This window comes from Lynx rufus, unplaced genomic scaffold (genome assembly GCF_022079265.1).
Source record: "Lynx rufus isolate CCGP_SWC_20201006 ecotype Redwood Valley unplaced genomic scaffold, mLynRuf1.p SCAF_13, whole genome shotgun sequence".
Classification (NCBI taxonomy): Eukaryota; Metazoa; Chordata; class Mammalia; order Carnivora; family Felidae; genus Lynx; species Lynx rufus.
Genome location: NW_025814827.1, coordinates 57514717 through 57540238, shown reverse-complemented (window position 1 = coordinate 57540238; position 25522 = coordinate 57514717). Strand labels below are relative to the sequence as shown.

The 25522-nt window shown below is 40.0% G+C and overlaps 1 protein-coding gene across 1 annotated transcript in view; it reads left to right on the top strand.

Annotated features, from left to right (window-relative positions):
• SLC25A21 (solute carrier family 25 member 21) overlaps positions 1 to 25522 on the top strand; it is a 190604-nt gene that overhangs the window by 159314 nt on the left and 5768 nt on the right. Inside the window, 1 exon segment of the mRNA XM_047074695.1 lies at positions 24788 to 24969. Coding sequence (XP_046930651.1) covers positions 24788 to 24969 — 182 coding nt within the window.

Here is a 25522-nt window from a genome sequence, read left to right as displayed (position 1 = left end):
AAGATGGTTCTTTCTACCCAACATTATTTGGAAGATTAAGATAAGTGGTATGTGAAGTTGTTTGTGAATTTTAAGGAGCCATGGAAATGTTAGGTGTGGTGGTGCTGATGACAGCAATCAGGGAAGGAGAGAGGTGGTGAAGCAGGTGGTGGAAACAGCACGTAGAACCCCATGAAGAATGTTTCCCCAGGACTGTTCGTTTTGCACTTAAATGAACACTGTGGTCTTTTCTTGTCTAGAACAAAGTCATTGATTTTATGTGTTCTGTAATCTAAGCCTGATTCAAAACTGGAAAACCAGTATTCTTTAAATTTAAACCATAATAAATCAATCCTTTGTGAAGGGGAAGGTATGATAATCATTAAAACATGTTGAAGAACGTCATCAAGTTGTTAACCATGAGGAGGAGGTGGTGTTCCTTGAAGCCTTTATTCCATCTTTGCTGTGGGCTGTCTCTAGCCATACACTTTGGATGATTTGTTTACAGGATTATTATTTCAGTTGCCTTAGCCAGCAATTGGTCATTCTGTTGTTCCGAGGGAATTTGAGATTTCACCAATCCTGACTGGCATGAAATAATTTGAGATTTTTCTTTAATGTATTTTTTTAATCCATAAATTGTCTTACAGCGTTTTCCATTTTCAAAGTATTTTATTTTAAAAGAAACTGTTTATAATGATCTCTGGGGAGTGGAAACGAGAAGTGGTGTGGGTGTGTGTGATAGAGAGAAAGCAGCAGTGAAGGGAAGTACTTTTTTCTGTATACCATTCTGAGCTGTTGAAAGCATCTGCAATAAGCATGTATTAATTTTATAATAAGAAACAAATCAGTGAAAAGTTCAATAGAGTCTCATAAAATAGAATAGCTAGTTAGCTTCTTCACATTTTATTCAACTCTAAGGCTGTGTGTAGAGGTAAAATAAGATTTTTTTTTAATGTTTATTTATTTTTGAGACAGAGAGAGACAGAGCATGAACGGGGGAGGGTCACAGAGAGAGGGAGACACAGAATCTGAAACAGGCTCCAGGCTCTGAGCTGTCAGCACAGAGCCCGATGCGGGGTTCAAACCCTCGGACCGTGAGATCATGACCTGAGCCGAAGTCGGACGCTTAACCGACCGAGCCACCCAGGCGCCCCTAAAATAAGATCTTTAAACAGTGAGCCTAGAGGACTCAGGTCACATATCCACCCCTGAAGTTTTTAACCCTTCAGACTGGTTACCTCTATTAGATTTATTTTTCAAGTTATCACAGATAACTGTCATTTTCAGATAAGAAAACCAAATGAGAACTTATGGCCCAGGGCAGAAAGTTACTGAAGTAATTTATCTGAGGTTATACAGCAAGGGGAGGGAGAGAACCAGAGACCGGAACTCTTTCCACTATACCATGCAATGCTTTAAGTCTACTTTTTAAAAAAAAAAAAAAACACTTATTTATTTTGGGGAGAGCACAACCAGGGGAGGGGCAGAGAGAGGGGGACAGAGGACCCAAAGCGGGCTCAACAGTGACTGCCTGATAGCAGTGAGCCCGATGTGGGGCTGGAACTCACGAACCACAAGATCATGACCTGAGCCGAAGTCAGACGCTCAACTGACTGAGCCACTCAGGTGCCCCATCTCTACCTTTTACCTTGTATTTTGTCATACATAAATTACAAATTACAAATGATCACTGAAATTTAAATATATGAAAGAGCTAGAATATCCAGATAATATAACCAAATTCCTCTTCTGTCTCATTCAGTCCTGTAACCTGGTCCTCCCTTTTTATATCCTTAGTCTGTAATCTATAGAAACAAAGAATTATATAAGTCACAGCCTTGGAACAACTGGGCATTCGCAGTTTGAAAATGGTGCCCTGGGTTATAATATTTTAGATTTATTTTTAGGATCTAACTGTTCCTATGGTGGGTAAGAATACACAATAGAGAAAAGACTTCTTTGGATATTAACTGACCATGGAATTCATTTAATGGAGGCATTCATTTACATCTTGCAGTAAATGGAATGGAATGTCAGTATAAAGAATTATCCCTTCTCTCCAGAAAGAGGCATCACTTCTCAAAGTAAAGCCCACTGGAAGCAGGTATTGATTAACTTAAATGCTGACATCTTTTTCAAATATCCATGGGAGTAAGCTTTCATTGCAAAAATAATTTCTTTCATCCCTACTGCAAGGTGGGGATGTTCAAGCATATTATTTGTGATGTTGACACAGAAATGATAATCCTAAGATTAAAATATTATATCTCTTTAATAACTGTCCTCTAGTTTCGTATTTACTGCCTTTCGAATGTTTCCATAAGTAAAATAATAATAATAATAGCGGAAATCACTGTCGAAAGCTTGTGGCTGTCAACAGTATTAAAATGTGCTTTCAGTTTGCATCCTAATTAAGCATGTTTGCAAGTTATTTTACCAAAAACAATAGACCTTTTGTGTTGAATTTTGCCATGATATAAATTACATGTGTGGGTTAGAAATATTCTGGGAGAGAACAATTTTTCATATGTTCAATTTTTCTTACTTAATAAACCATTTAGACCTGTCCCTATGGTCATTTTACTACAGACAGCATTAAGTCAAACATATTTTATTTTCTCTTAAAGTAATATTTATAAAAGATTGCCTTTTGGAAATGCAAATGTTTTTCTTTTTCTTTTGATTTTTAATGTTTTCTTTGTTTTGTAAATTCTGTAGAAAGTCTGAGGGTGGTGCCAGACGCACCTCAGTTTATCAGAAGAAATGTGGAAATGTGTTAGTTTCGTGATTTAAAGCCATATCCTTCCCTAAGGTGTGCGCTAAGCTGAATGAAAAATGCACCTTTGGGTTCAAGTGGAGAGCTTAGACAGAGCTGTTTGTATTTTGGAAAGAAGAATCTCAGTAGAATTAGATCATAGTAGGATTTAATTTATGGCCATTTATTTTTCTGATTCTCTCTTACTCCATCATTAGTCTTACCAATCATCCGGTAATGGGAAGGGCAAGAGCATTAAAGCTTCATTAAGAACAACTCTCCTTTCTGGTAACCACTGGGGTAAAACTACAAGTATATGTTATCTATAAAATTCCAGGATATGTGACAAGATTCTGTGGTAAAAAGCAGTATCTTTCATTGGCAGTTTTCACAGACTCCCTGGGGTATGTGTGCTGGGGAGAAGGAAGACGTGGGGGAGGGCAGAGAGAAGGGGGCAAGGATTCAGACACTTTCTTAAATAAACTTTAAGTCAAAAATTTCCAGGCAGGCACCACCCAAGTGGATGGAAATGTGGTACAAGTAGCTTTAGGTTCTCAGTGGGTTCCTTCTGTTCATTCATTCCAAGAACGTTCATGGCACACATGTGATGTCCCGGGCGCCATCTTGTAAGTGTCAGCGCTGCCACTGCCTTAGTAGGCTTCGCAGTCTATGAGAGGAGACCGATAATAAAGACGTCATGGCACATGGAACTGGATAGTGATACTCATGATGAGTGCCATGGAAGGCAACTATCAAGCTGTGGGAATTTAGAAACCGGGATCCCAATCTAGACCAATGGCAGGGCAGGGCAAGGAGATAGGAAAGGCCTTCCTTCAAAAACGATGTTTAGGCTGAGGCTCAAGGGTGAGGATTGGCCAAGATGAAGAGGATGAGCAGAGACTAGATATTTAGTCAGAGAGAAGAGGATATGTGACTGCCGTGAAGCAAAAAGAGGCTTGGGGAACCAGGGATAAGACGAAGAATGAGGATAAGCTGGTATATGGTGAACCCGAGGGGAATGGAGGCCATGCAGGCTGCAGAGGGTATCTGGCCCACAATGTTTTAGGTATGTAGAAGTCACTTGACTCCTCTTACATGATTTAACTCAGGGTATATGTCGAACAAATGTATTACATAAGTAGAACTAAATGGGCGTGGGAAAGCGTCGTTTATAGAAGCAGTCCAGAAGTAGAATCTCATGAAATAAAGTTGGTTCCAAGCCTTCTTCTTGATCATATGCCTACCTCCATATCAAAGCATCTCAGTGTGTCCTTTCTCTGACCTCTCAACCTTTTAGAATTTTGTTTTGGAAACCTGGTTTGTTAGTTTTCCTTGGGGTCAGCACCTTTATTGAGGTAAGGAATAAACAGAGCACACCAAAATGGAAAAATCTTACTGAGTTCCCAAGGAAATATATTAATATTTTCCTGCATTTCATACAATAATACTCAGCGATACAATTGACTCTTAGACTGTATTACCCACCCATGTAAATATTTAAAGAGAGGTATTTAAGGAGAGGGTGTGTGTGTGTGTGTGTGTGTGTGTAGGTATATATATACATGTGTATGAAATAATCAAGTGATAACTGTTGTGCTTAAACCCTAACCCATTTTGACATTGTATGTGTTTTATAATTTGAACTAAGTGGGTAAGACATTTAAAATTATTTTACATTTCACAACACTTTAAGGAAGAGCTAGCTCGGGGAAAAAAGGAATTTTCATGGCTATTTTCTGAATGGCTACATTTAGATGCTGAGCTTTTAACAAGACTTTGATTTCATTCCAAAGCCCAGAGCCCTGCAAGGATAGGATCTTGGGAATACTCTACATTCCTTAAAGAATGCTTATCAATTAAACCATCTCTTTTTAGTTAGTGACCTTCTGTGGAGTGAGGAGCTAGCATTTCCCCCAAATTATCTCACATAAAGAGAAAACAAACACTGTAATAGATTCTTCTGATAGCTGTGAAGTGGAAACAACTGTATTTTTTAATTAAGCTTTAATAGCAGGTATTTTCATTTCAGGGCAAAACAGCATGATACATGACATCAGGGCAAACAATGCTTTTGTCAAAGTTTATAAACAAAACAACAGAAGAGAGCCAATATTAGAGAAGATAAAAGATAGACTGCAAGCTGACTTGACTCTGAGTTGACTTGGTCCCACTGAAACTAACAATAACTAAAATGCAAATTTCTTCATAAAAAAAGATAAAAGGCAGTTTGTTCTCACTCAGGTTGCCTCCTTGTTCAGTTACTAGGAGGCAACTACCGATTTCAGCTCCCCACATTATTTTCATGATGACCATTGCCAGCTGCGGGGCAGGCAGCACTGAGCCACTGTTATTTGCCTTGCAGTTGCTACCAGGTGCTTAACCAGTGTGCCTCTGTACCGCCTTTGTAATTTGCTTCTGAGACCTTAGTTCTTTGCGTATGACGTCTGTAGGGAGGAGAAAGAAAACATTTATTAAACACCGAAGATGTGGCAGGCCTGGTGTACATACAAAATGAATATGACATAGCACAGTCCTTTCATTTAAGAGGCTTTGCAGGACTCTTCCCAGAGAACGTCAGAGTTTGGTGCCCATCTCTGCTAAATCCGCCAAAGATTGAACCCAGGCCATCTGACACGAGAGTCCATACTTGTAATTGTTGTACCCAACTTCTTCAAAGGTATGGATAGGTGAGCCTTTGAGTTTTTTCTTCTTTGGAAGATATCCACATTTCCTCAGCTCCTCGTCAAGTGACATGAGTTTTGGTCCTCTCTATGGTCTGTGTCCCCCACTATGGATGCATCAGATTTGTCAATGTCAGTGTCAAAACTGAACATAATACTACAGTTGTCAGAGGATCAGTTCAGAGCACAGTAGTCTCAACCCTTCCTGTGATCTGAACACATGTTGTTTTTTTGGGTTTTTTTTTATTTTTCATTTAAATTCAAGGTAGTTAGGGGCGCCTGGGTGGCTCAGTTGGTTAAGAGTCTGACTTTGGCTCAGGTCGTGATCTCATGGTTTGTGAGTTTGAGCCCCATGTTGGGCTCTGTGTTGACAGCTCAGAGCCTGGAGCCTGCTTCAGATTCTGTGTCTCCCTTTTCTCTATTTGCCACTCCCCTGCCGGCACTCTGTCTCTCTCTCTCTCTCAAAAATAAACAAACATTAAAAAAAAATAAATTGAAGCTAGTTAACATACAGTGTAGTCTTGGCTTCAGGAGTAGAACCCAGTGATTCATCTCTTACATATGACACCCAGTGCTCATCCCAAGAAGTGCCCTCCTTAATACCCCTCAGCCCTCTAGCCCCTCCAGCAACCCTCAGTTTGTTCCCTGTATTTAAGAGCCCTTATGGTTTGCCTCCCTCTCTGTTTTTCCTCTTATTTTGCCTTCCCTTCCCCTATCTTCATCTGTTGTGTTTCTCATATTCCACATATGAGTGAAATCATATGAAAGCTGTCTTTCTCTGACTTATTTTGCCTAGCATAATACACTCTAGTTCTATCCACGTTGTTGCAAATGGGAAGATTTCATTCTTTTTCATCACCAAGTAGTGATGTGTGTGTGTGTGCGTGCACACGTGTGGGTGTGTACCACATCTTCTTAATGCAGCCAAAGATTGTACAGAAATAAATTCTTGAGAAATTTTTGTTGGGGTGGAAGGGACAGAGAGTGGGTGTTGGTTTTACATCAAGATGTTGATATGTATAAAACTATGGTCAGTTAAAATCCCCAGAGTGTATGAACTGCAGTCAAGTCAAGTCTCCCCTTGAACTTGTACAGTTTGTATTCACTGTGCTTAAAAGTAATCCTGTGGGTTCAGTCCAGTGCTTGTGATGATAAATTTTAATATTGAGGGCCTCATCTGTCATTCTAGCTTCCCCTCCCAACCTGTGTAATCAGCAGATCCAAGAGCAGGCCTTTCACATCTTGACCCAGGTTCATCCAGCCCCTCATCAGGCTGTCTTATGGACACATCTTTCACAGCTGAGGGATCTCCAGCTATACTTTTCACCTCTCCTCCCTCCATTCAGTATCTTATTAATCAGGATAACATGGAAGACTTATTCAAGTAACTTTCTAAAATCAAAGTGTACAGGATGATTCAAAAGGAAATTAACTTTCAAAAATGTATTACTAGACCAGGTTGTCTGCAGTTTCTTCATGTGAGAATCCACATGAAATTCCTGTTTGTATCACCTCTTTTTTGGCAGCCTTGAGGAGATGAAAGATGGCGTCACAACTACCCCTTTAAATATTGATGGTGGTGTGCAACAAAGGGGATAAAATGAATTAAAGTATAGAATGTGTGTTGTTAGCACAGACTGACCATTGTCAGTCCACTGACCATTGTAAAATTATGGAAGTAACTGAGGGAGCCCATTAAAATTGGTTTTGACCACATGTTTGTATATAATCTAACTACTAATAGATTTATTAAAATGTTCCATTCTTTTTGAATCACGCTGCTATGGTCCTAACATTCTCCCCATCAATTTATTCACCTACTAGCGGGAAGAGAAAGCAGAGTAAGAGTTCTACCAAGAAGTAATTTGTGGGGCACCTGGGTGGCTCAGTTGGTTGAGTGTCCGACTTCGGCTCAGGTCATGATCTCGTGGTTCGTGAGTTCGAGCCTGCATTCAGATCCTCTGTCCTCCTCTCTCTCTGCCCCTCCTCCACCTGTGCACTCACTCGCTCTCTCTCTCTAAAAAATAATTACTAAAAAAAAAAACAGCAATTTGTGATACCCTGAAAATCATGTGACTCTTTGTAGGACCACTATATTGTCTTTAATTGTCTTAAAGCAATTTACAGCAACCTCTTTCAGTCACTTCTCAACTATAATTTTAATTTTTCAAATGGCAAACCTATTTTAGCAACTTTTTATAAGGAACAGTAAATCCAATCTAGCATCAACCAAGGCCCATCCTGAATGGAGAATGTTTCTCTAAGTGTGTTTATTAAAGACTATCTAAGGTAGTAGCCAGGGTGTACTGAATTCAAGTTAGGTCAAAGCTAGTCAGAGAGGATCTCCGATGCAGTGTGATGACAGGAGGAATTAGAGAATGAGTGAACTCTGGGGAGCAAAGGAAATTTAATTTGGGCTGTCATGAGGTCGTAGGAAGATTCTAAGACTAGACTTTAAGGTATATATTCATGCTGTTCGCCCATTGCTACACTCTGTTAAGCCTTGCCTTATGGGTAGCAGCAGGCTTCCTGGCCAGTCTCCCTCACCACCCCTAGTCCTCACTAGCTAACAGATCTTGCTTCCCCCATCTTCCTTACCCCCTCCTTCTGGCATGTCTCTGTGTGGAATGTCTTCTTAAAGATGCCAGACCCTAATCACAAAGGCCTGTGAGATGGGCAAAGGTTCTGTTTATCAAGCTAGCAGCCAGCTGGCCAGTCACGAAGCAAAGCATCAAAGCCCATGCCAGGGAAGGTAAAAAGAGAGGCACATGCTTCTTTTGATCAAGACATTTTGCCTCTCTGCATATTAACTTCTTAAGTGCCATTGCCTTAAATTACTAATACTGTCCTTAGCTGTGGATATAATGTTTGGATTAGATGGTTAAGTTAGTCACAAATATGTAGTATGTTGATTGTTAACTATTTTGAGTCATATGATCTCATTTCCAATGACGCGGTAACTTTTGTTGAATTCTTAAAGGTTATGGAACATCATGACCACCAATGTTTTGGGATCACTTATTAGTGTTTCTTGTTAAGCTGTGGAGAGTCTATAAATAACATGTCCTGTCAGGGAAACTCATTGATCTTCCAAAAGAGGGACTGGAAAACACATCTCTTCAGCTCTGCACTGACACCAAATTGCACTGTTATGGAAATTGCCAGAGTTCTACTAAGAGACCTGATATCAATTCCCAATTCTGGTACTTACTCGTTAGCCATGTCTCTCTGGCAAGTTATACCTTTCCTCTGTCTCAGTTGTCTCATTTGAGAAGTGAAATGTTAACATCAGTCTTAAAATGTTTGCAGGGGAATTAAATCATTTTTTTTAAACTATGAATATTGGATTTTGTATTGCTATCACAAATAAGGTCAATGCATGTAATACACATTAACATTTCAGGCTACTTAGCTCCAGTTTAAAGTACCATATTTTATAAGAAAAATTGGAACATACTTAGGAGAAAAGAATAAAACTCATCTGTAGATGGGGAAATAATGTATACTACTTACAAATAAATATTTCAAAGGAACTGTGTTTTTAAGCATGAGGAAGAAAAGGTTATTTCAATAACAGTTTTTAAATCATGATGAATTACATCAAGAATGGTGACAGTTGATTACCCTTGCAATTGAGCAAAAAATTGGAGTAAAATAGTTTAGGCTTATGCGTGAGGAATGTGGGTTAGGAACACAGGAAGTTTCCTGATTGATGACAGTTGGAACAAATTATAGAAGTAAGTTGGAAATTTTTAATAAGATAGATTTTTCATCAACATTAATATCCATTTACATAATTAAGGTATGATCCATCCTAAATATTTTACTTGGGCTAAGTGACATATTTTTCCCTCAAGTTTTTTTTTTTTTAATTTTCACTATATTATGATAAAAACACTTAACGTGAGATCTACCCTCAACATATTTTTAAGTGCACAATACATTATTGTCCACTATGGGTATGATGTTGTAAAGCAGATCTCTAGAGCTTATTCATCTTGCTTAACTGAACTTGATTAGTGACTCCCCATTTCCCTGCCCCCAAGCCCTGGCAACCACCATTCCATTCTTTGATTCTACTAATTTGACTATTTTAGGTACCTCATATAAGTGGAATCATGAAGTAATTGTCTTTTCTGTGACTGGCTCACTTAACATAGTGTCCTCAACTTTCATCCATGTTGTCACATATCGCAGTTGCCTTCATTTTAAAGGCAAATGGTATTTCATTGTATAAATATGCCACATTTTCTTTATCTGTTCTGTCAATGGATATTTAGGTTGTTTCCATATCTTGGTTATTGTGAATAGTATGGCAATGAACATAAGAGTGCTAATATCTCTTTGAGGTCCTCATTTCAATTCTTTTGGATAAATACCCAGAAGTGGGATTGCTAGATCATATCGTAGTTCTATTGTTAATTTTGGAGGAACTCTATACTGTTTTCCAGAGTGGCTACACCATTTAAAACCCCGCACCAACAGTGTATGAGGATTCCAATTTCTCCCCATCCTTGCTAACACATACTTTTATTTTTTTGAAAATAATCATCCTGACAGATGTGAAGTGATATCTTGTGGTTTTGATCTACATTTCCCAGATAATTAGTGACTGAGCATTTCTTTATATACCTATTGGCCATATGTACATCTTCTTTGAAAGAATGTCTATGCAAGTCCTTTGCCCATTTTAAAATCAGGCTATTAGCTTTCTTGGTACTGAGTTATAACAGTTCCTTATATAGTTTATATTTTATATATCAACCCCTTTATAGATACATGATTTGCAAATATTTTCTCCCATCCCGTAGGTTGCCTTTTTATTCTTTTGTTTCCTTTGCTGTTCAGAAGCTTTTTAGTTTGACATAATCCCACTTGTCTGTCTTTACTTTTGTTGCCTGTGCTTTTGGTGTCAAATCATTGCTAACATCAATGTCATGAAGCTTTACTCATATGTTTTCTTCTAGGAGTTGTATGGTTTCAGGTCCCATATTTAAGTCTTTAATTTGTGGGGGGGGGCATAATATGTAGTTTCAATTTCATTCATTTGCATGTGGATTTCCAGTTTTACCAGCACCATTTGTCGAAGACTGCTCTTTCCCCATTGTGTATTCTTGACACTCTTGTTGAAGATTAGCTGGTCATATATGCTTGGATTTATTTCTGGTCTCTCTGGTCTGTCCCACTGGACTATATGTCTGTATGCCTGTGCCATAATGTTTTGTACTATACCTTTATGATAGGCTTTGAAATTAGGAATTATAATGCCTCCAGCTTTGTTCTTCTTTCTTAGGATGGACTTGGGTATACTCAGTTGTAGAATTTTTTCCTATTTCTATGAAAACTGCCATTGGAGTTTTATAGAGATTGCATTGAATCTTTACATCACTTTCAGTATTGTGGAAATTTTAACAATATTAAGTATTCTAATCCATGAACATGAAATGTCTTCATTTGTGTTGCCTTTAATTTTTTTGACGTTTTATAGTTTTCAGTATTTAAGACTTTCACCTCCTTAGTTGAGTTTATTCCTAAGTATTTTATTCATTTTATCCCATTGAAATGGGAATGTTTTCCTAATTTCTTTTTAGATAGTTTGTTTGTAGTGTATAGAAACATGAGTGATTTCTGTATGTTGATTTTGTATCCTGCAACTTTACTGAATTTGTTTATTCTAATTTTCTTAAGGAATCTTTAGGTTTTTCCCTATATATAAGTCCATGTTGTTTGTAACAGGGACAGGTTTACTTTTGATTTGGATGTTTTTTGTTTATTTTTCTTGCCTAATTTCTCTGATTAGGACTTTAGTACTATGTTGAATAGAAGTGATGAGAGCAGGCATATTTGCCTTGTTACTAATCTTAGAGGAAAAGCTTTCAGTTTTTCAACAGTAAAGTGTGATATTAGCTGTGGGCTTTACATGTATGGAGTTTATTATGTTGAGGGATTTGCCTTATGTTCCTTACCTTCTGAGGGTGTTGATCATGAAAGCAGGTTGAATTTTGTCAAATGTGTTCTCTGCATCGATTGAGAAGATCATGTTATTTTTTTATCCTTTATTCTGTTAATGTGCTGTATCACATTAATTGATTTTGGTGTGTTGAAAAATCTTTGCATCCCAGAGATAAATCCCACTTTACCACAGTGTATGATCCTTTTAATGTGCTGTTGAATTCAATTTGCTAGTATTTTATTGAGGATTTTTAAATCTGTATTTATCGGGAGTCTCGGCCTGTAGTTTTTTAAGTTTTTTCCTTGTGGTATCTTTAGCTTTGATATAAGGGTTACGCTAGTATCACAAAATGAATTGGAAGTGTTCTTTACTTTTTGATTTTTTGAAAGAATTTGAGAAGCATTGGTATTAATTCTTTATAAGTTTGGTAGAAACAATGTGAAACCATCTGGTCCTGGGCTTTCCTTTGTCTTCAGGTTCTTGATTGCTGATTAAATCTCCATACTAGTTATAGGTCTGTTCATACTTTCTATTTCTTCATGATTTAGTCTTGGAAGGTTGTTTCTAGGAATATGTCTACTACTTCTAGGTTGTCCAGTTTCTTGGCATATAATCATTCATAGTAGTCTTTTATCCTTTTTAGTTCTGTGATGTACGTTATAATGTCTCTTTTTTCATTTCTGATTTTATTTGATTCTTATTTATTTATATTAATATGAAATTTACTGTCAAATTGGTTTCCATACAATACCCAGTACTCATCCCAACATGTGCCCTCCTCAATGCCCATCACCCACTTTCCCCTCCCTCCCACCCCCTATCAGCCCTCAGTTTATTCTCAGTCTTTAAGAGTCTCTTATGGTTTGCCTCCCTTCCTCTCTTTTTTTTCCCCTTCCCCTCCCCCATGGTCTTCTGTCAAGTTTCTCAGATCCACATAAGAGTGAAAACATATGGTATCTGTCTTTCTCTGTATGATTTATTTCACTTAGCATACTCTCCAGTTCCATCCACATTGCTACAAAAGGCTATATTTTATTCTTTCTCATTACCAAGTAGTATTCCATTGTATATATAAACCACAACTTCTTTATCCATTCATCAGTTGATGGACATTTAGGCTCTTTCCATAATTTGGCTATTGTTGAAAGTGCTGCTATAAACATTGGGGACAAGTGCCCCATGCATCAGCACTCCTGTATCCCTTGAGTAAATTCCTAGCAGTGCTATTGCTAGGTCATAGGGTAGACCTATTTTTAATTTTTTGAGGAACCTCCACACTGTTTTCCAGAATGGCTGCACCAGTTTGCATTCCCACGAACAGTGCAAGAGAGGTCCTGTTTCTCCACATCCTCTCCAGCATCTATAGTCTCCTAATTTGTTCATTTTAGCCACTCTGACTGGCATGAGGTGATATCTCAGTGTGGTTTTGATTTGTATTTCCCTTATGAGGAGAGACAATGAGCATCTTTTCATGTGCCTGTTGGCCATCTGGATGTCTTCTTTAGAGAAGTGTCTATTTATGTCTTCTGCCTATTTCTTCACTGGATTATTTGTTTTTCGGGTATGGAGTTTGGTGAGCTCTTTATAGATTTTGGATACTAGCCCTTTGTCTGATATGTCATTTGCAAATATCTTTTCCCATTCTGTCAGTTGCCTTTTAGTTTTGTTGATTGTTTCCTTTGCAGTGCAGAAGCTTTTTATCTTCATGAAGTCCCAATAGTTCATTTTTGCTTTTAATTCCCTTGCCTTTGGGGATGTGTCAAGTAAGAAATTGCTGCAGCTGAGGTCAGAGAGGTTTTTTTCCTGCTTTATCCTCTAGGGTTTTGATGGTTTCCTGTCTCACATTCATGTTCTTCATCCATTTTGAGTTTATTTTTGTGAATGGTGTAAGAAAGTGGTCTAGTTTCATTCTTCTGCATGTTGCTGTCCAGTTCTCCCAGCACCATTTGTTAAAGAGACTGTCTTTTTTCCATTGGATGCTCTTTCCTTCTTTGTCAAAGATTAGTTGGCCATACTTTTGTGGGTCCAATTCTGGAGTCTCTATTCTATTCCATTTGTCTTTGTGTCTGTTTTTGTGCCAATACCATGCTGTCTTGATGATTATAGCTTTGTAGTAGAGGCTAAAGTCTGGGATTGTGATGTCTCCCACTTTGGTCTTCTTCTTCAACATTACTTTGGCTATTCAGGGTCTTTTGTGGTTCCATACAAATTTTAGGATTGCTTGTTCTAGCTTCGAGAAGAATGCTGGTACAATTTTGATTGGGATTGCATTGAATGTGTAGATTGCTTTGGGTAGTATTGACATTTTAACAATATTCTTCCAATCCATGAGCATGGAATGTTTTTCATTTCTTTGTATCTTCTTCAATTTCCTTCATAAGCTTTCTATAGTTTTCAGCATACAGATCTTGTACATCTTTTGGTTAGGTTTATTCCTAGGTATTTTATGCTTCTTGGTGCAATTGTGAATGGGATCAGTTTCTTTCTTTGTCTTTCTGTTGCTTCTTTATTAGTGTATAAGAATGTAACTGATTTCTATACATTGATTTCGTATCCTGTGACTGCTGAATTCATGTATCAGTTCTAGCAGACTTTTGGTGGAGTCTGTCAGGATTTCCATGTATAATATCATGTCATCTGAAAAAAGTGAAAGCTTGACTTCATCTTTGCCAGTTTTGATGCCTTTGGTTTCCTTTTGTTGTCTGATTGCTGATGCTAGCACTTCCAACACTATGTTAAACAACAGCGGTGAGAGTGGACATCCCTGTTGTGCTCCTGATCTCAGGGGGAAAGCTCTCAGTTTTTCCCCTTTGAGGATGATATTAGCTGTGGGCTTTTCATAAATGGCTTTTATGATGTTTAAGTATGTTCCTTCTATCCCTAATTTCTTGAGGGTTTTTATTAAGAAAGGATGCTGAATTTTGTCAAATGCTTTTTCTGCATAGATTGACAGGATCATATGGTTCCTATCTTTTCTTTTATTAATGTGATCTATCACATTGATTGATTTCTGAACATTGAACCAGCCCTGCAGCCCAGGAATGAATCCCACTTGATCCTGGTGAATAATTCTTTTTGTATGCTGTTGAATTCAATTTGCTAGTATCTTGTTGAGAATTTTTGCATTCATATTCATCAGAGATAGTGGCCTATAGTTCCCTTTTTTGCTGGGTTTCTGTCTGGTTTGGGAATCAAAGTAATGCTGGCTTCATAGAATGAGTCTGGAAGTTTTCCTTCCCTTTCTATTTTTTGGAATAGCTTGAGAAGGATAGGTGTTATCTCTGCTTTAAATGTCTGGTAGAATTCCCCAGGGAAGCCATCTGGTCCTGGACTCTTATTTGTTGGGAGGTTTTTGATAACTGACTCAATTTCTTTGCTGGTTATGGGTCTGTTCAAATTTTCTGTTTCTTCCTGTTTGAGTTTTGGAAGTGTGTGGGTGCTTAGGAATTTGTCCATTTCTTCCAGGTTGTCCAGTTTGTTGGCATATAATTTTTCATAGTATTCCCTGATAATTGCTTGTATTTCTGAGAGATTGGTTGTAATAATTCCAGTTTCATTCATGATTTTATCTATTTGGGTCATCTCCCTTTTCTTTTTGAGGAGCCTGGCTAGAGGTTTATCAATTTTGTTTATTTTTCTCAAAAACCAACTCTTGATTTCATTGATCTGCTCTACAGGTTTTTTAGATTCTATATTGTTTATTTCTGTCCCAATCTTTATTATTTCTCTTCTTCTGCTGGGGTAGGGGTATCTTTGCTGTTCTGCTTCTATTTCCTTTAGGTGTGCTGTTAGATTTTGTATTTGGGATTTTTCTTGTTTCTTGAGATAGGCCTGGATTGCAGTGTATTTTCCTCTCAGGACTGCCTTTGCTGCATCCCAAAACATTTGGATTGTTATGTTTTCATTTTCATTTGTTTCCATGTATTGTTTAATTTCTTCTCTAATTGCCTGGTTGACCCATTCATTCTTTAGTAGAGTGTTCTTTAACTTCCATGCTTTTGGACGTTTTCCAGACTTTTTCCTGTGGTTGATTTCAAGCTTCACAGCATTGTGGTCTGAAAGTGTGCATGGTATGATCTCAATTCTTTTATACTTATGAAGGGCTGCTTTGTGACCCAGTATGTGATCTATCTTGGAGAATGTTCCATGTGCACTCGAGAAGAAAGTATATTCTGTTGCTTTAGGATGCAGAGTTCTAAATATATCTATCAAGTCCATCTGATCCAATGTATCATTCAGGGCCCTTGTTTCTTTATTGATTCTGTGTCTAGATGATCTATCCATTGTTGTAATTGGAGTATTAAAGTCCCCTGCAATTACCACATTCTTATCAATAAGGCTGCTTATGTCTATGATTAATTGTTTTATACATTTGGGGGCTCCCGTATTCGGTGCGTAGACATGTGTAATTGTTAGGTCTTCTTGATGGATAGACCCTGTAATTATTATATAATGCCCTTCTTCATCTCTTGTTACAACCTTTAATTTAAAGTCTAGTTTTCTGATATAAGTATGGCTACTCCAGCTGTCTTTGGACTTCCAGTAGCATGATAGATAGTTCTCCATCCCCTCACTTTCAATCTGAAGGTGTCCTCAGGTCTAAAATGAGTCTCTTGTACACAGCAAATAGATGGGTCTTGTTTTTTTTATCCATTCTGATACCCTGTGTCTTTTGGTTGGAGCATTTAGTCCATTTACATTCAGTGTTATTATTGAAAGATACGGGTTTAGAGTCACTGTGATGTCTGTAGGTTTCATGCTTGTAGTGATGTCTCTGGTACTTTGTGGTCCTTGTAACATTTTACTCACAAAGTCCCCCTTAGCCTCTCTTGTAGGGATGATTTAGTGGTGATGAGTTCCTTCAGTTTGTGTTTGTTTGGGAAAACCTTTATCTCTCCTTCTATTCTGAATGACAGAGTTGCTGGATAAAGGATTCTGGGCTGCATATTTTTTTCTGTTCATCACATTGAAGATTTCCTGCCATTCCTTTCCGGCCTGCCAAGTTTCAGTAGATGGGTCTGCTACTACCATCATGTGTCTATCTTTGTAAGATGGGGCCTGTTTATCCCTAGGTGCTTTCAGAATTCTCTCTTTATCCTTGTATTTTTCCAGTTTCACTATGATATGTTGTGCAGAAGATCGATTCAAGTTACATCTGAAGGGAGTTCTCTGTGCCTCTTGGATTTCAATGCCTGTTTCCTTCCCCAGATCAGGGAAGTTCTCAGCTATGATTTGTTCAAGTATGCCTTCAGCCCCTTTCTCTCTCTCTCTTCTTCTTCTGGAATTCCTATGATACGGATATTGTTCTGCTTGATTGCTTCACCTAGTTCTCTAATTCTCCCCTCATACTCCTGGATTTTTTTTATCTCTCTTTTCCTCAGCTTCCTCTTTTTCCATAATTTTATCTTCTAATTCACCTATTCTCTCCTCTGCCTCTTCAATACGTGCTATGGCCACCTCCAATTTATTTTGCACCTCATTTATAGTATTTTTTTTAGTTCCTCATGACTATTTTTTAGTCCCTTGATGTCTGTAGCAATAGATTCTCTGCTATCCTCAATGCTTTTTTCAAGCCCAGTGATTAATTTTATGACTATTATTCTAAATTCTTGTTCTGTTATATTGCGTAAATCAGTTTTGATCAATTCGTTAGCTGTCGCTGCTTCCTGGAGTTTCTTTTGAGGAGAATTCTTCCATTTGGTCATTTTGGGTAGTCCCTGAGGTAGTCCAAACTGCAGGGCACTTCCCCTGTGCTGTCCGGAGAAACTTGTGTTGGTTGGCGGGGCCACGGTCAGACCCGATGGTTGCCCCCAGGCCACCGCTGGGGCCACAGTCAGACTGGTGTGTACCTTATCTTCCCCTCTCCCAGGAGCAGGACTCACTGTGGCGTGGCGTGGCCCCTGTCTGGGCTGCTTGCACACTGCCAGGCTTGTGGTGCTGCTTCGATGGGATCTGGCCAAGGGCATATTAGATGGGGTAGATCAACAAGGTGCACAGGGGTGGGAGAGGCAAGCTTAGCTAGCTTTGCCATCAGTGGCCCCCTGCAGGAGGGGCCCTGCAGCACCGGGAGGGAGGCAGGCCCATCAGAGGGATGGACCCAGAGAAGCACAGCGTTGGGCATTTGCGCGGTGTAAGCAAGTTCGGTGATGGGAACTGGTTCCCTTTGGAATTTCAGCTAGGGGATGGGAGAGAGAAATGGCGCTTGCCAGCGCCTTTGTTCCCCCACCAAGCTCTGTCCTTCTGGGGCTCAACAACTCTCCCTCCAGGTGTCCTCTTGCCCTCCCTGCAATCCGTGAGCAGAGCTGTTGACTTAAAATTCCAGATGTTAAGTCCCACTAGCTGTCAGAACTCATGCAGTCCATCCCCTCCTCTTTTGCAAGCCAGAATTTGGGGGCTCTGCCTTGCCGGGCAGGCTGCCCCTCAACTGCCTGGCTCCCTCCCGCCAGTCGTGTAGCACTTACTGCCTCTCTGCCCTTCCTACCCTCTTCTGTGGGCCTCTTGGCTTGGCTTGGCTCCGGAGTGTCCGTTCTGCTAGTCTTCTGGTGGTTTTCTGGGTTATTTAGGCAGATGTGGGTGGAATCTAAGCAATCAGCAGGATGAGGTGAGCCCAGTGTCCTTCTACGCTGCCATCTTCTCAAAACATCAATTCTTCTCATTTTAACTTTATTAGTCTTGCTGAGGGTTTGCCACTTTTATCTTTTCAAAAAATGAACTCAATTTCATTTTTTTTTCTTTTTTTTTCTAGTCTCTATTTATCCCTGCTCTAATCTTTATTATTACTTTCCTTCTGCTAATTTTGGACTGAATTTTTTCTTCTTTTTTCTAGCTCCTTGAGCTGTAAAATTAGGTTGTTTATTTGAGATCTTTTTTTAATGCTTATTTATTTTGAGGGAGAGAGAGAGAGAGAGAGACAGAGACAGAACATGAGTGGGTTGGGGGCAGAGAGAGACAGACAGAATCTGAAGCAGCTCCAGGCTCTGAGCTGTCAGCACAGAGCCCAAAGCGGGGTTCGAACTCACAAACCATGATATTAGGACCAAGCCAAAGTTGGAAGCTCAACCGACTGAGCCACCCAGCACCCCTAGATTTTCTCTTTTAATGTAGATGTTTATCACTATGGAGTTACCTCTGAGTATTCTTTTACTACATCCCGTAAGTTTTGTCTTTTCCTTTTATCTATATTGTCTTTTCATTTATGTTTGTCTCAAGTTATTTTCTACTTTCTTTTTTGACCCATTGGTTGTCTGATAGTATGTTGTTTCCTCAGGGTGAAGCAGGCAGCTGCCATCTTTGTCTGCTCTGTGCTGAGAAAGGGGAGGACTATGAAACCTCCATTTCAGTTCTCCCCCAGGTAGCTAAACCTGTCAGAACTCCACAACTTGCCAGAAAGATGCCAGTTTTGGGGGCCTCCCCAGAGAAGTTGGGATGTTGGACACAGAGATCAAGAAGTGACTAAGTTTTTAAGAGGCAGAGAAGCTAGGTACTTTCTCACAGGACTTTGAGAGTGAAAGCCCAAGAGTAACCTCCTTCTCCCTACAGAATATTTCCCCTGCACTTTGTTCACATCCCCACTTTCTTATCACATTGTACTGTAATACTTGATAATTAATGCCCTCCCACCCCCTTTCTGGATCATTTACCTTCACACTCACCTCTAGCACCCAGTGTAGGACCAGGCATATATAGACATCCAGTAAATGTTTGCTGGATGAATAAACAAAAAATGAATGATGGATAGAAACAATATGATATGATGGTTAAGAATATATGGTTGAGAATCAGAAGAACATGAGTTCAAATCCAGGCTCTACCTCTTGTAAGCAGTGTGATCTTGGACAACTGATTTAACTCTCTCAGTCTTGTGTCCTTATCTTTAAAATGGTGTTACATACCGAATCCACAGGGTTCTTATGTTTTGTATATATTTTTTGAATATAAGATGGTATCTTGGGGGCACCTGTGTGGCTCAGTCAGTTGAGTGTGTCCAACTCTTGCTCTTGTTTCAGGTCTTGATCTCAGGGTGATGAGTTCAAGCCCCATGTTGGGCTCTATGCTGGGCATGGAGCCTACCTAAAAAAAAAAAAAAGATGGTGTCTAGCAATAAGTAACAATTAATAGTACCATTATTTCTCATGAAAGTTATGAAAAATAATACAAGTATTATATCACATATATGTTTCTATTTTTGCTATTAATTTGTGATGTGTTATCATTATTGACAGAAATGCTTGAGTGATTCACTGATGGCCAGTACAGAATGACCTATTCAGATTATGTGACAGGTATCACTCATACCCAAAACCTCACAGTGGGCATTCTTGCTTTGGACTGAGTTGGGGGTAGGAGAGGTGGAAAGAGTTAATAGCATTGCCTTTAGCTCTGCAACCTTAAATAAAGCCCTGTTTCCACCAAAGAAAGCTTTACAGTCCTCCCCAGCACATCCAGAGCTTCTCGGAGCATCTCTTACCCAACCCAAGGATACAGAGAGATGAACCATAAACTTCCAGTTGACCAGTGGTTCTCAGACTTTAGTGTCCGGCAGAGTAATTGGGAGGACTCGTTTAAACAGATTGCTGAGCTCCATCGCCATCAGTAGGCCTGGGATAGGACCCCAATTTTTCTTTCTAAGAAGTTCCCATGTAGTATTGATGATAATGGTTCAAGCACCATACTTTGAGAACCACTGAGTTCATAGAAATGGTTATGAGTAACCGAGTCCAGGGCAGGAATGTGTGTAGAAATCTTTCCACTAAGGTGAATTGCCTGATAACCCCTGTGAAGATGAGGGCTTTCTTTTTTCAGCCCCAGTGTTTTCAACCCTGACCTCCCTCTTCTTACTTTATAAATTTATTGGTAGAGGAAATAGTTTCATGAAGTTTTTCTAAGCTTTTATGAGCCTGACAAAATCTATAGACACTCTTTCCAGAAAAACCCATCTACACATACACAGAAGCATTGCTTATAATTTCAAGTGGTGCTGGGACACCTCTCCCACCAGCCTAGCCACTGACTCTAAAGAGTATCAGTAGAAAAAACATGCCCTAGGGGCACCTGGGTGGCTCAGTCACTTAGGCATCCAACTTCAGCTCAGGTCATGATCTTGCAGTTTGTGTGTTTGAGCCCCATGTGGGCCTCTGTGCTGACAGCTCAGAGCCTGGAGCCTGCTCTGGATTCTGTGTTTCCCTCTCATTCTGTCTGTCTGTCTGTCTCTCTCTCTCTCTCTCTTTCTCAAAAAATAAACAAACATTAAAAAAAAAGAAAAAGACAGGGTGCCTGTGTGGCTTAGCCGGTTAAGCATCGGCTTTGGCTCAGGTCATGATCTCAACAGTTCATGAGTTCAAGGCCCATGTCGGGCTCTGTGCTGACAGCACAGATCCTGGAGCCTGCTTTGAATTCTGTGTTTCCCTCTGTCTCAGCTCCTCCCCTGCTTACCCTCTGTCTGTCTGTCTGTCTGTCTCTCTCTCTCTCTCTCTCTCTCTCTCTCTCAAAAATGAATAAACATTAAAAATTTAAAAAAAGAAAAATTATGACCTAACACAAAGCCTTGGTTCATATGGATGTAACAAAAATTCCCTTCTTATAATTAATCTTTCAGTTACCTCATTTTTAAAACAGGAATAATAATAGTTCTTACATCAAAGTTTTTGTGAAGATTAACTGATATAATACATGAAAGGGCATAGTTTAAAAACCAAAAACACTGAATATTACCTTTTACTCTCTGTAGTCTTGCTACAATAATCCTCATTCTTCAGGCAAGTGGGTGCCTCTCCCTACTAAGAAAAGATCAGGAAGTATAAGAAAAAAAGAGCCTAGGAGTAATGTTTCAAGACCTTACTCTATGCCCATCACATTCTTCCGCTAAGATCTGGTCACAGACTGCCGTATCATGGTTCTCCCTGTGAGCCACTGAGCAATGGGATCTAGCAAGCCCAGGCTTAGCTCTGTGACATGAGAGTCTCAATTTATTTGCCCTGAAATACTTTTCTTTACAAATGCCAATGCCCTGTCATGTCCCCATGTTAGTGTCCCCATGTAAAGTTCTAGTAGAGGTTCGTTTCTAGGATAGAAGATGCTGAATCTTGAGAAGTAATGATGAAGGGCTAGGCCTGATTCTCACTGCTTCTAAAAAATAACTGAACAAGTACCTCGATAGGCCAATCGGCAGACATTTATTTAGTGCCTACTGTGTACACTGTGTAATAGGTGACCCAAAGAGAAGTAACACATGTCTCTAGGCGGTGCCAACTCACAAGCCAGCAGGGATGAGAGATACGTGCAAAAATAAGCCAGACGCAAAGTGAGCCTTAGCAAGGGCAATGATTGTGGTTCATACCGGAGTTCAAGAGTACAGAAGAGGGAGAAATCAGTTTTGACAGGGATCCATTAAGTGTCTTGGGCAAGGTGGGAATCAAGCTGAACTCTAAGGTGGAGTGTGACCACGTTAGGTGACTGTAATGGAGAAGGACATTATAGGCTGTGTAAGTCATTTGAATAAGAGAGTTAGAAAAGTGCTCGGCTTAACTTTGCACGATTATGATTTACCCAGGGTGACTATAGCATGGGAGTGGGGTGGAGGTGCAGAACTTGAGGCTGGAGAGAGAAGTTGGAAGCATATGGTAGGAAAGAAACCAAAGGCCAAGTGAGGAGCTTTGGCTTTACTCTCCGTTCAGTGGGGAAGGATTGAGGATCTTTGGGACCAGGAGCAGATCTGCTTTTCCAAATAAGAGAGCCTGGTGCCACTGTGAAGAATAGATGATAGAGAGCAAAAAGAAAACAAGACCTGGTAAGGTAACAGGAACCTAAGCCACAGCAGTGGGAGTGGCCAGCAGGGGATGCAGGGGAGAGGTATGTTGAGAGGCTGCATTTTGAGAATGGTCGATGACATGTAGCAAAAAAAAAAAAAAAAAGCAGAGGCAAGAGGCAAGCTGAGAGGGCTCTCCTTGGCACACCCAGTCCCAGGCGAGGTTGCTGCATAAAGCAAACCATGGGCTCCAAGGACGAAACTGGCCAAGGGCCCAGAGACCAGGTGGTGAGGAATACCTCTTGGCTGTCCCAAGAAGTCTTCTCCTTCCTTGAATGCCCGGAAGGGTAGCAACTGACCATCTGCTTTGCCCGCGTGGAATATCAAAATCACTGATTCCTGGACATGGGTCCTCAGCTTGGCAGCTTCAGAAGTCCTGGGGATCTTTTAAAATCATTTTCAGGCCCTTTCCCATGTGATTTTGATCCGGGAACCTGACGTGGGGCCCAGGCATCCACGTTTTGCAATGCTCTCAGGTGATTCTGTTGCACATCTGTTGTGGGAAACCACTGTGGGACCTTACAACTAGTCTGGAAAGTGTATAGCAACCCTGGGCTCAACACGTACTTGTGCTAATGAACACTGTGATAGGCTGAAGACTTTCGGTTTTGGCCTCCAGCAGTGACTTTTAGCACAGTGACCTTCATCAAGTGCCGAACACCACCCCCAACCTCTAGTCCTCAGTGAACACATCAGGAGACGGGAGAGGCCGCATGCTTGACAGGGTCCCCCAAACGTCCCAAAAGGGCAGTGTACGTACAAGCCATCATTACCACCCTTGTCCTCAATTCAAAAAGGAGAGCTGGGCTGTGTCACAGGGATACTGTAAGAGAATCTTATTACAGGATGTTTTGAGACTCTACAGAACAGTCTACATAATAATACTGTCCGTTTTCTGCCAGGCTTATCCAACGTTCATAGCACTTTTATTGCTATTATTGTTTTTATTTTTCAGGAAAATAATACAGTACAAAGGTAAGGCAGGTGTTAAACTTGTCCCTCTGCACACTGGGCTCTGTGTGATTTGGTGACTCGTGCAAGGTCAGACAAACCAGAGCCAGGCCCGAACACCCCATCCTTCTGAGCCCCGGTTCTGCTTCTGGGCCATGATGGAGAAGGGTAACATAAAGGCATTTTTCTCTCCTTGTAAAAGAGAAAAAAATGGGGGGAGGGGGAATTATTTAAACACACCTCACTCATACTGCAATCACTGCATTGTTTTTCCTGTTGAAACACCCTGTTGGTTTTTAAATCCCTTTAAACCTACCCGGCACCTGTATGGCCCAGATCCAAGAATTATTACCGAACCCTTCACTTTTTATATTTAGCCACATAGGGGCTTCTGTGATGGTATCTGGCTCTTGGTTCGGTTGAAAATTTCAGAGCTTCCAAGAGTTTTCTTCTTCCAGAGAAGCTAGAAGCATGCAATGCTCAGACATGATTTTTTAAGTAAGTGGGGTATGTCTCTCCACTTATGTTCTCCTGGGTAAAACAGCATCACGGCACTACCCTGTACTGTTCCTGTGTGAAGATACTCCCGAAATACTGACCAAATGAGAGGGCAGGAGAAAGATGGGGGGGGGGTCTTCATGAGCTTCTGCATGGTTTGTGGGATGACCTCTCTTCAGGGCAAGAACTGAGGCTGAAAACATAATGAGAACTTCCCAGCAAATTCATTATAACAAAGCATAATGTGAGCTCACTGGGCACAAAAATAGGCTGAAGGAAAGTGACTCCCACATAAGACCTAATTAAATACTTTGATGTCAGAAAGCAGAGCAGGGAGGGTAGAAAATCAAATCCGACCAAAGTAGAGGACCTAAATTCAAATAGGAGAAATTTCTCTCTCTCCGTCTCCCTCTCCTCTCTCTCTCTCTTCTCTCTCCCCACCACCTTCTCTGTGCCTCTCTCTCTCCTTCTCTTCCTTTGCCACGAAGGAAGAATAACTCAGGAACAATAGGTTGTAAATTCTTCAGCCAATTAGTCCAGTGACTTACTACTGTTTATAATGCACAGAATGTCACAGGCTGTTTTGCAGCCTCCCCAAGTTGGTTTGTTAATAACAGGAAGCTAGCACTTCTCAGTACAGTGGATCAGCTACACGTGAAAATAAATGCAAAAAACCTGGAGGGGAATAGCAGCAGACCAAGAGTAGCCTTGATTTAATTTAACATTTGGGGGTCCACACACAAATGAGCATTTTAGTAGGCTTCATGGTGGAAGTTGCTGTCATTTGTAAAATATTCTGGCCAATTAGCTAATAGTGTGCTTGGATTTCTCCTGTTTTGATACAGTAATACTAAGTACATTGTGAAGCCCAATTATACAAATCATCCCCATATGCCATACCAGTCTTTCTTTATGAACTGTGTTTATAAATCCTGTGTGAGGAAATGTGTACTTCAGCAATTTAGACCATGTGTAAAAACATAGCCAATGGGATTGTCAAGAAAACAAGTTCCAGCCTAGGAAATCCTAATGTGTTCCGCTGGAATAACAGGAGGGTGCCGGGGAGTGCAATGCTCTGCTTAAATACATATTGCTTTATAGTGTTGAGCCAATTTAGGGGCTTCCGCTTCCCTTTCTGTTATTTTATTCTTCTTTTCTTTTAGGATCCAACCTTGGAGTTTTTGAGAAAATTTGGGATTGGTCTTCTCTCGGGCACAATAGCCTCAGTCATTAACATCCCTTTTGATGTTGCCAAAAGTAGGATTCAAGGGCCTCAGCCAGTTCCTGGAGAGATCAAGTACAGAACCTGTTTTAAAACAATGGCAACAGTCTACCAGGAAGAAGGGTAACATTCTTATTTTAATAAATGTGCAGGGTTCACGTATTATTAAAGCTATACTGTGCTTCCATTTTGATGAGAGCCACTAAACCCTCCGAAATTGGGTGTGTGTTGGAAAAGCTCTAATGAATGACAAACTTCGTGAGATAACACAGTAAGGAAATGTTGGCAAGGAGTTCTGACACCATCAAGAACCTCGGGCCACCATCCTACAATCCGCTGTATGTTTGAGAATGCGAAGATGAACCTTTTGCTTGTCAGTTTGCACAATATGCTCTAATACACCCTGCTAATGTGTGGGCAGGAGAGTGATTGTCTTCTAACTGTAAATCTAATCAAAATGTCACCTCATTATATTCTCCTGGGGGAATTAAACACGAGAGTTCTGTGCAAGGGGTTTTCTTTCAAAAATGTGAAGTACAGGTTTTTTTCTGCTAGTGTTTTTGAGTCTTACATTTGTCTCTTCATACCTCTTCACCCAGATCTTATTCTCAAGTAAGCAAGTAATACTTTATTTCGATCGAAGCTATATCATATTTCCTTTTGTGCAGACTGAGTT